General features: G+C 45.2%; 1 protein-coding gene across 1 annotated transcript in view; it reads left to right on the plus strand.

Moving 5' to 3' along the window:
- The first annotated feature begins 239 nt into the window (after nucleotides 1–239).
- Nucleotides 240–12,003, plus strand: part of RCHY1 (ring finger and CHY zinc finger domain containing 1) — a 44,373-nt gene continuing 32,609 nt past the window's right edge. The window contains exons 1-3 of the mRNA XM_056568144.1: nucleotides 240–904; nucleotides 4,039–4,158; nucleotides 10,438–10,553. Coding sequence (XP_056424119.1) covers nucleotides 833–904; nucleotides 4,039–4,158; nucleotides 10,438–10,553 — 308 coding nt within the window. The 5' untranslated portion in view covers nucleotides 240–832. The remainder of the gene's footprint in view (nucleotides 905–4,038; nucleotides 4,159–10,437; nucleotides 10,554–12,003) is intronic.

The following is a 12,003-nucleotide window of genomic DNA, read 5'->3' on the forward strand; positions in this document are numbered from 1 at the left end:
TTTACGCAAATATAAGCCATCTTGGACTGCACGTAGCAAGATGCTCTAAATCATCGATTCCATTTTTCAGAGTGGAGGTATGAGGAGATTACTATATTTACCCGCAATTTATGAAACTCATTGCGCTTAAATTTAGCTCTTCTGCGCATAATTTAGAATTCGGCAAAAGGGGTAAACTGCTTCTACCGCACACAAATAATGATACATGTCCCCATTCAGCTTCACTTTTCTTTTTCAACATAATTTATTCGTGCATGCTTTTGCTTGTATAATGGGGGGGGGGAAGGCCAGTGAACCCCCAAACTGTGACAACATGTCTAGTAATAACAAGAAGGAACTATGCCACCGAATATTTCATGGCTCATATCTCCAAATACAATAAAACACAGGGTGTGAACCTAGCCCAAATGTAAGACTTCTAGTATGGCTGCAGAAGGTATACAATCAAGACCACGCAAATTCTTAGCAAGTGGGTCTTCAAAGGGGGTGGTCCTCTCAAAGATAATGGTCACAATGCAAAATGTATGGTGAACTAAAGAATATTATCACACAAAAACTGGCCGGGATAAGAGTTTTCACTGTATCTCCTTCAGCCGCCATAGAAGACGTGCACTCTGTGTCCTGCAGAGGTCGCTGCTGTCACGCCTGATATTCCCGCAATGTCAGGCAGCGCATAGGGAAGCATAGGGCCGGTGTATCTCCTCACACCGCCAGTGTATGGCGGGTAGTGTGCGCGGCACCGTGTTCTTCAGTCATAGACACGGCGGTGGCGGCTCCAGCTCACAACCGTCACCAGTCTCCTCCCCGGTGCTTCCGCTTCCTGCAATCACACATGGCTGAAGGCTCCGGGGACGTGGAGGTGCCGGTCGGCTGTGAGCACTACATAAGAGGCTGCGAGCTGAGGGTGAGGGGCATATGGGGTGAATGGAGGGAAAGGGGCAGGACCCGGACCCTGTGTAGTACACACTGCATGTGTCATGTCACTGTGGTAGCCTTCACTTCTATCTTATCTTGACTCTACATTACAAAGTGGGTCAGTGCTGTTGTTACACATAGGTGAGATCCGGGGTCCACACCCATCATGAGAGAATAGGTGACCCGTCCCCACCCATCATGAGAGAATAGGTGACCCCAAAGGTGCAAGCACTTGTCCAGTGGGCAGCTGTTCCTCAAAGCCTTCATTGGACCTGTATTAGAGATGAGCGAACTTACAGTAAATTCGATTCGTCACGAACTTCTCGGCTCGGCAGTTGATGTCTTATCCTGCATAAATTAGTTCAGCTTTCAGGTGCTCCGGTGGGCTGGAAAAGGTGGATACAGTCCTAGGAAAGAGTCTCCTAGGACTGTATCCACCTTTTCCAGCCCACCGGAGCACCTGAAAGCTGAACTCATTTATTCAGGAGAAGTCATCAACTGCCGAGCCGAGAAGTTCGTGACGAATCGAATTTACTGTAAGTTCGCTCATCTCTAACCTGTATATTAGGATCTGCTGAATACATGGGCTCTGTTCACATCCAAATAATTCATATCTGTTCAGCTCCATCATAGGGACAAAGAACCATATATGATGGCGATACTGGGTCTGTTACATGGCCTACACCAGTGGTCTTCAACCTGCGGACCTCCAGATGTTGCAAAACTACAACTCTCAGCATGCCCGGACAGCCAACGGCTGTCCGGGCATGCTGTGAGTTGTAGTTTTGCATCATCTGGAGGTCCGCAGGTTGAAGACCACTGGCCTACACCATAGGGGCCCAGTAAACCCTATAGACTTTAATGAGGAGCATTTTATCCAGCAATATAAAAGGAGTTGTCTCGTGCTGAATTATTTTTCAGTACCATGTTCTGAATACAAAACAATAAACTGGACTGACCTGCTCCCTTAGTGTCCCAGTATCGTGCTCCATTTCTACGGTGGTGTCCTGCGTTGCCCATGGTCAATGTGTCACACCATGGTTAAGCAAATCGCCAGCTGCAACAATGTCCCTCCTCTGCCGGCGATAGGCTGAGCAGCGGTGTGAGCGACCAGTGCCATGTCAAAAGTTTTTTTTTGTTTTTAGAAATGACAGTGACGCTTGAAAGGACATCTGTCACTTGAATGACACCTGCTTAAAGGGGTACTACCCTGGACAACTTTTTTTTTTTTTTAAATCAACTGGTGGCTGAAAGTTAAACAGATTTGTAAATTACTTCTATTAAAAAATCTTGAAGGGGTACTCCACTGCCCTGCTTTCGGAGCTCTGCTCCCTAGCGTCCGGAAGTTTATTATTTCGAACACTGTGTGCAGGCTTCCGAGTTCAGGGCCGCCCCTCGTGACGTCACGCGCGCCCCCTCAACGAAAGTCTATGGGAAGGGGGTGTGACGTCCCATAGACTTTCATTGAGGGGGCGGGCGTGACGTCACGAGGGGCGGCCCTGAACACGGAAGCCCGCACACAGCGTTCGGAAGAACAAACTTCTGGACGCTGGGGAGCGGAGCTCTGGGAGCAGGGCAGCGGAGTACCCCTTTAATCCCCCCTGTACCTATCAGCTGTTGTATGCCCCACAGGAAGTTATTTTCTTTTTGAGTTTCCATTCTGAATGACCACGGTGCTCTCTGCTGACACCTCTGTCCATTTTAGGAACTGTCTAGAGTAGGAGTAAATTCCCATAGCAAACCTCTCCTGCTCCGGACAGTTCCTAAAATGAACAGAGGTGTCAGCAGAGAGAACTGTGGTCAGGCAGAAAAGATATTCAAAAAGAAAAGAACTTCCTGTGGAGCATACAACAGCTGATAAGTACAGAAAGGATTAAGATTTTTTAATAGAAGTAATTTACAAATCTGTTTATCTTTCTGGCACCAGTTGATTAAAAAAAAAAATGTTTTCCAGGGGAGTACCCCTTTAAGTGCTGACACAGTCTAGCAGGAAATAGCGTCCCCATTCAAGGCATACCTACGTAAGTTGATTTGGTGGCCTTTTTCCACCTAAAACGGAAATGTTTTGTAGATGGTCCCTGACTGTCAGAGGAGTGTGACCATGTGTCCTCACGTTCCAGGGCTGCAATGCCTATTTCCTGTGATGTCACACTACTTCTGGTGATTCAAACACAAATGCTCCCCTGACAGCCCTCTGTAGATTGTCTGGCGCACATACTGTGAGTCTGTGATTCATAACGTGTCAGACTTGCACAATACCTATTGATGGCGCATGGATAGGCAATCTACACAGGGCCACCACTGGGAGGCAAGCAATGCGTGTCAGCCAACAGAAGGAACGGGTGTCACATCATCAGTACATAGCAGATCCCTGGCCACCCCTCAATGACACTCAATGATCACTTACAAGATATTTTATGACCAAGGAAAAAAAATGTTCCCGCTGGACCTATTCATTTCTAAATGTAGTGTCACAATAAACCAGTTTACGCTCACAAATGTGCAGAATGTAATCACTTTTAGACAAATAGAACAAAGGTTAGTAGAATCCAGCTTTTGTCCGAATAGAATCGAAATTGAAACGCGTAACTTCCTGTGTTGTCGTATTGGAATAAATTTGGATTCTATTCGCACAAGAGCTGGATTCTACTAACCTTTGTTCTATTTGTTTGCCGGTGCTCCATCTGTCCAGAGCGGGGTGAGCTGGTTTTTCCCTTTTCTATTTCACTTTTAGACAACGTTCCACAAATAGAAGTGAGTGGGTCCTGTGACGATACACTGTGGTATACGCTGACATCCCAGTCTCCTGGTTTTCCGACATATACCACTGAAATTCTGGTTTGATAGGTTTGAACTTAGCCTTATTTATTGAGGAAAGCAATCATTTCCATACATTTTGCTTGCCTGCACAGAAACATGTAGAGTGGGTGTTACTATATGTCCCCCTATACTCATTATGGAGACATGGATCAGTATCGATACATTTGTATATAGCAGTATAATTTTGAGGATTATTCTATTTGAGGCTGGTGTATGAAGTCATGTTCCTTGACTATACTGTAATTCTTATTGCATTGACTGTTACATTCTATTAAGCATATTTCTTACCCTTTTGTCCTTCAGGCTCCTTGCTGTGGTAAATTTTACAGTTGTCGCCTTTGCCATGACAACAAGGAAACACATAAGATGGATCGCTTCAAGGTCACCCAAGTCCAGTGTGTGAAGTGCAAGTGCATTCAAAAGGTATAAAGTATAACTTTACCTTGAGCTTCAATAGTATGTCTCTTTCTAAGCATACAGGTCAACTTCATATGGCCAGATTTACTTGTGTGTTTCATTGTTCCTTTGACACTCAATGGCCGTGTTCACAGTAGCATCATGGCTTCTATTCACAATGCATGATGGGCCCCATGGACTTATAACAGAGTATGTCATGTTTTTTGTATCACTGATAATATGAATAACCTTAAATAGGCACTGTCAGATACAAAAACTTTTGATATGTTGTTAAGCATGTATAACCAATAGGTTATACAATTGCTTTCATTAGAAAATGTTCAGTATTTCATATTGAAAAAGCCAGTCAAACAACGGCCCCCCCCCCCCCTGCCTGCTTGAACACATACTAGTCTTGCTGTGTCCATGCATCATCACCTATGTCATGGACCCACTTCCTTGATTGACAGCTGTGAGCGCAAGGCTCAGTGCTGGAGGAAAAATCCTCCCACTGTCAGCTTGTGTCCCGCTACTGTCAGTGAGGACAAGCTGGGAGTTGTAGTTTTACTAATACTAGGGGACATGTGAGCAGACAGCATACTGAGGGAGGGGGCGGAGACCTGCACAGTGAGGCCACGCCCCATCCCTTTGAGAGGAGTTCAGACTAGTGATCTACATTTAAAAGTGTAATAAAAAAATAAATAAAGGTGCTAGACACATAAAATTAGATATACATGATCAAGATTAGGTACTGAGTGATATATTTAAAGAATACCTGTCACCATCTCCACTGCTTTATATAATGCTGTTGTTATGTTGCCCTCTTTATTAACAGCCCCCCGCAGTTTTCCTTTTTTATTTTCGCCCAGTATTTCCCTCATAATTATCTTTCAAAGCCTACTCACTGCCTTTCATCTTTCTCTGGCTGAAGTGGGCGCTACCCGGCAGGCGTGACGTCAGATGAAGCCTGCCGAGTAACACTTCCGCCCTTACATGGTGTCATGTTATGATAGGGTAACAACCCCCATCCTCCTCTCAGCACACACAAAGGATCCTGTAGGTTCCCCAAGCTGTCTCAGGTACACTCTCAAGACACCTCAAAATGAAGTAAGGGGCTGCCTGCCACGGGTGCTCCCTTCACACTGCGCCCCAATATCCTGTCAGCGGAGGTAACATGTCTCTCTCCGCTCCTCAGGGGTCTCCTGTGGCCTTTGTGCCTTCACGGTGGGCCACCTGGACCCTGAGCTGCAGTGATGACTGACTGGCTGAGCAGAGCCCACTGCGTGTCCACCCCCTGCTCTTACTTACTGCTGGCGGCGTGTCCATCTCCTGCCCGTTCTCACTGCTGGCGGCGCGAGCTTACAGATGCCTGTCGGCGTGTCCACCCCCGTACCAGTGATCAGCATAGCGGTCCCAGAACTTATCTCCTCTGGTGGGGGAACTCGTTTCCTCTGGCGGGGGAACTCCTCTCCTCTGGCGGGGGAGCGAGCCGTGAGCCTAAGCAGCGCGCAGCGCTAGCTCCCGCTTGTCTGATTGACAGGCATGGAGCAGCGCTGTGCTAGTCACGTGTCTGAGATTTCGGACTCATGCCAGGCCAGCATGAGTCCGAAATCTATAAGACCGGATTATGTAGGGAGACCCCTAGTGGTGGGTATTTCAAACTAAAATTACACTTGGAAATCAAAAAAAATGTTTTAATGACATACATTTAGGAAGTTTTTAGGGATATATTAATGTACAATATATGAAAACTTTTTTTGATGACAGGTACTCTTTAACCCCTTAAGGACCGAGCCCTTTTTCACCTTAAGGACCAGAGCATTTTTTGCAATTCTGACCACTGTCACTTTAAACATTAATAACTCTGCAATGCTTTTAGTTATCATTCTGATTCCGAGATTGTTTTTTCGTGACATATTCTACTTTAACTTAGTGGTAACATTTTATGGTAATTTGCATCCTTTCTTGGTGAAAAATCCCCAAATTTGATGAAAAAAATGAAAATGTTGCATTTTTCTAACTTTGAAGCTCTCTGCTTGTAAGGAAAATGGATATTCAAAATAATTTTTTTTTTGGGGGGGGGGGTTCACATATATAATATGTCTACTTTATGTTTGCATCATAACATTTATGAGTTTTTACTTTTGGAAGACACCAGAGGGCTTCAAAGTTCAGCAGCAATTTGGAAATTTTTCACAAAATTTTCAAACTCGCTATTTTTCATGGACCAGTTCAGGTTTGAAGTGGATTTGAAGGGTCTTCATATTAGAAATACCCCATAAAAGACCCCATTATAAAAACTACACCCCCCAAAGTATTCAAAATGACATTCAGTAAGTGTATTAACCCTTTAGGTGTTTCACAGGAATAGCAGCAAAGTGAAGGAGAAAATTCAAAATCTTCATTTTTTACATTCGCATGTTCTTGTAGACCCAATTTTTGAATTTTTGCACGGGGTAAAAAGGAGAAAATTTTTACCTGTATTTGAAACCCAATTTCTCTCGAGTAAGGACATACCTCATATATCTATGTTAATTGTTCAGTGGGCGCAGTAGAGGGCTCAGAAGGGAAGGAGCGACAAATGGTTTTTGGGGGGCATGTCACCTTTAGGAAGCCCCTATGGTGCCAGGACAGCAAAAAAAAAAACATGGTATACCATTTTGGAAACTAGACCCCTCAGGGAACGTAATAAGGGGTAAAGTGAACCTTAATACCCTACAGGTGTTTCACGACTTTTGCATATGTAAAAAAAATATATATTTTTTTTTACCTAAAATGCTTGGTTTCCCAAAAATTTTACATTTTTAAAAAGGGTAATAGCAGAAAATACCCCCCAAAATTTGAAACCCAATTTCTCCCGATTCAGAAAACACCCCATATGGGGGTGAAAATTGCTCTGCTGGCGCACTACAGGTCTCAGAAGAGAAGGAGTCACATTTGGCTTTTTGAAAGCAAATTTTGCTCTGGGGGCATGCCGCATTTAGGAAGCCCCTATGGTGCCAGAACAGCAAAAAAAAAAAACACATGGCATACCATTTTGGAAACTAGACCCCTCGGGGAACGTAACAAGGGGTAATGTGAACCTTAATATACTACAGGTGTTTCACGACTTTTGCATATGTGAAAAAAATTTTTTTTTTTACCTAAAATGCTTGGTTTCCCAAAATTTTTACATTTTTAAAAAGGGTAATAGCAGAAAACACCCCCCAAAATTTGAAGCCCAATTTCTCCCGATTCAAAAAACACCCCATATGGGGGTGAAAAGTGCTCTGCTGGCGCACTACAGGTCTCAGAAGAGAAGGAGTCACATTTGCTGTCACTCACCTCCTGCTGCTGCTCAGGGAACAGGTCAGTCCCGCCGCCGCCGTCGCTCCTGGGGCCCCAATCCCAACAGGGACGCCGGGGATCGGGGTCCCCAGCACCCGGGGTCTTCTGCCCCCTCACGTCCTCCGGAAGAGGGGCGGAGCGGGTTGCGGGAGTGACACCCGCAGCAGGCGCCCTGATTGGTCGGCCGGGAATCCGGCCGACGAATCAGGGCGATCGTGAGGTGGCACCAGTGCCACCTCACCCCTGCTGGCTCTGGCTGTTCGGGGCCGTCTCTGACGGCCCCGATCAGCCAGTAATTCCGGGTCATCGGGTCACTGGAGACCCGATTGACCCGGAATCCGCTGCAGATCGCTGGACTGAATTGTCCAGCGATCTGCGGCAATCGCCGACATGGGGGGACATAATGACCCCCCTGGGCGATATAACGGGATGCCTGCTGAACGATTTCAGCAGGCATCCGGCTCCGGCTAGCGGCGGGGGCCGGAAATGCTCAGGGCGTATCCATACACCCTTGGTCCTTAAGGACTTGGAAACGGGGGCGTATGGATACGCCCTATGTCCTTAAGGGGTTAAAGGGTAGCTACCACCATCATGTATTTTTTTTTTTTCCTGTCCCTGCCTATTGCCCTTCTATCCCTAACACCCTCCCTGCCTTTATTTATTTTTTTACTATTTTAAAAATGGCATTTAGTCTGCCTGGTAGTGTGCTCACTACCAGGCAGACTTCCCCAGCAGGCACCACGTCACCGATGCCTGCTGGGGGGGGGGGGTTGGGGGCAACTTCTGCCCTTAGTTCTCCTAACAGGGTGCCTCCAGCTGTTTAACCACTACTTGGCTGTCAGGGCATGCTGGGAGTTGTAGTGGTAAAACAACTGGAGGCACCCTGGACAGGAGCTTCATGGGGGAAGGAATGAGCCGGGAGCCGATGCGGGAGGGACGGGTGCGGGGGAGCCTGTTCCTGCCACTCGGTGAGTAACACCCAAACGCCCCCCCCCCCGTACCTTGCAGCAGCACCCCCCCCCCACGTACCTTGCAGCAGCAGTTTTATCTGTATTTGCTGCCATGCATGTTGGGGGAAGGATGTCTATACTGGTTAAGGCGGGCTGTGTAAAATAACTGTAGACATCCCTACTGAGAACTCTGGTAGATTTCATTAGTATATTAGTATTTACATGGGCTTTTAAATTACTTGCTTCTTTAGAGATGAAGATTAATATTCTCTGTAATACTGAAGTGACATTTACTTAAGTAAAGCCTTCTGTCAATAATGCATAAACCAACATTTCCTCATGTAATGTGAACCCAGCAATTGCACAGGTAATACTTACAGATTATTTTATCTTCACTGCTAGATGACACTCATCTGACAATTGTCTCTGCTTTAAGCAATACCGAAAGTGCTCCATTTGGTCTAAAACTGATTGTATAAATCTGAGAGTAGGGTGTCAAGGTGCAGAAGTAGGGTGGCCGTGACGCAGTTGAAAATTGTGCAATGGGGAGTTTTCTTGGCTAGTGACTGGCTGAGTGAGCAGTTTATCTGGGGTTAATCTGTCACAGGAAGAAGGGGTGAGCGCCGGGGACTGTGAATGGCAGCTGTGGGGAATTGAGGTAGGTGAGTATTAGAATTGACGGAACTTACAGTAAATTGGTTTGCAACGAACCTCACGGCTCAGCCATTGATGCCTTTAGTTTTCATAAATTACTTAAGCTTTTCGAGTGCTCTGGTTGTCTGGAAAAGTCCGGGATGACAGTCTTAGGACTCCTAGGACTGTTTCCACCTTTTCCAGGCACCCGTTTTTTATTTTTTTTAAATAATAACATATTTACATACTTGGTACAGTTTGTATAAGAAACATGTAATGCAGTCAAGAAGCAAGAAAAGCTTATCTAGAAATCTTAAAGGGATATTCTGCTGCTCAGCATTTGGAACAAACTGTTCCGAACGCTGGAGCCGGCGCCAAGAGCTCATGACGTCATATCCCCTCCCAATGAGACGTCACGCCCCGCCCCTTGATGCAAGTCTATGGGAGGGGGCAGGACAGCTATTGTGTCTCTATGAGAAGTCCTAATTCAGGAAGTGAGGGCAGGACAAGCAGGTCTCTGTGCAGGCTCCTGCTTGTCAATTACCCTGCTATGTGAGCCGGGACCATGTCACAAAGCCTCACTACACAGAGCCCTGCTTGTCCACCCTCATTTCCTGTATTTGGACTCCTTATAGTGACACACAGGCAATATCTGCAGGGACAAAAATATACATATTTTTTTTTAACCAATGTATATTACAAATATACATATAATGGTCTTATCTACATTATATAAAAAGTTTTTGTTGACAAAAGGTACACTTTAACCCCTTAAGGACTGAGGGCGTACATGTGCACCCTGAATCCGCTCCCTTTCTATAATGTGGGGTCATGTAACGTCACGCCCCGTTACGCCCCCTCCCATAGACATGAATGGAGGGGGCGTGACATTACCTCACGTCTCCAGTCTTGGAAATCCGGAAGTTTCCAACACTGGAGAAGCAGCCCCGCATACAATGCGGGTGCTGCAGGGAGATTGCGGGAAGTACCAGTGGCGGGCCCCCCACGATCAGACATTATATCCTCTGGATAGGAGACAAAAGCTTAGATCCCGGAATACCCCTTTAAATGCCCAAAAATAATGCCCCTTTTCTGTTTGGCATATCATTCCAACATTACTAATAACAAGGATCCCTGCGGCTTAGTGACATCATGACCATTATAGCCAATCCCCGGCTACAGCAATGTTGTCATGAGGCCCAATGCGTGACCAGTACAGCCAACTTTTCAGGCTAGGATACCTTTATTGTGTTCAATGTAGCTGTATAATGTGTGCATGTTGTAATATGCTTGATAGCTTTAGCCAGCAGTGACCTATTCATTTGGGGCAATGTAGGTTAAATACCATATTTTTATTCAACAATTATTGATACTTTTTTTTCTCTTTTGTTTTAAGGCTCAGCAGAGTTGTGAACACTGTAACAACATTTTTGGGGATTATTACTGCGGTATATGTCATCTCTATGACAAGGACAAGAAGCAGTATCATTGTGATGGCTGTGGTATATGCAGGTATGATTAACCCCTTAAGGACTCAGGGTTTTTTCCTCCTCGCCTTCTAAACGTCATAACACTTAAAATTTTCCACCTACAGACTTCTGCTTTAATGCAGTGCACTTTTCGGTAAAAATGGCACCTCTTTATTCGGTAGGTCCATACAATAACAACGATATCCAAATGATTTACTTTTTGTACAAAAATTTTTATGTTTAAAAATGACCCCTATAACTTTTTAATTTTTTCCTTTACTGGGATGTGTGAGAGCTAATTTTTTGCGCCATGATCTGTTGTTTTTATAAGTACCATTTTTGTTATAATGCGTCTTTTTGATACATTTTTTTTAGGGTATACAAAGTGACAAAAATACACAATTATGTATCTTTTTAGGTATACGCCATTGACTGTGCGGTTTAATTAACATAATATTTTAATGTTTATTTTTTATTTTGTTGTTTTTTTTATAGCTGGACACTTACGCACGCGGCAATACCACCGAATTAAATTTTTTGATGGGAAAAGTATGAATGAGTAGAAACACTAGCCCTCCTGTACTCACCGCAGCATCCAAGTCAGTCGGCTCCTCTAACGGGACCTCCGTCAGACAGGTAGATACATCCAGCGTGGGGGGGTTTAGAGGCAACTGGCGGCGGTTTCACGCACACAGGTAATGTGCTTTTTCGGGAACCGCCGACAGTCACCTCTAAGCGCCCCACGCTGGATGTATCTAGCTGTCTGACGGAGGTCCCGTGAGAGGAGCCGACTGACTCGTACCGCTGCGGTGAGTGCAGGAGTGCTATTGTTTCTACTTCTTCATACCGTTAATTCACATTTATTAACTTTTTTTTTTCTTTTACACTATTTTATAGTCCCCATAGGGGACTATTACATTCAATCCTTAGATTGCACACACTGTTAAATTATGTGCTATGGCGTAACATGGAACAGTGTTATCAGCGCTCCATTGCTCCAGTCTGCCATGGCTGCCTGGTGTATTGGAGTGCTAATTGGGCGGCAAGGAGGCAGGTAAGGGCCCTCCCATCATCCTCTCAGCTGACCGGGACACTAAACTGAGCAGCCAGGATTAGTTTTTTTTTTTACATTTTAGTGGTGCAATCAACTTTGATTGCGCCGTCTAAAGGGTTAATGCCAGGCATCACCACGATTGGTGATTGTCAGCATTAGCCTCTGGTCCCGGCGGCTGATAGACGCTGGGACTATCGCGTTATGATGCACACTAAGCTCCTATGGGTGCATCATAGAAGGGGAGCGGGCATAGGCCGTACATTTCCCCCCCTCTGCCCTTAAAGGGGTACTCCGGTGGAAAACTATTTTTTTTTTTTATCAACTGGTACCAGAAAATTGAACAGATTTTTAAATTACTTCTATTTAAAAATCTTAATCCTTCCAGTACTTATCAGCTGCTGTATGCTACAGAGGAAGTTCTTTTCTTTTTGAATTTCTT

The sequence above is a fragment of the Hyla sarda genome, chromosome 1 (genome assembly GCF_029499605.1).
Source record: "Hyla sarda isolate aHylSar1 chromosome 1, aHylSar1.hap1, whole genome shotgun sequence".
Lineage (NCBI taxonomy): Eukaryota > Metazoa > Chordata > Amphibia > Anura > Hylidae > Hyla > Hyla sarda.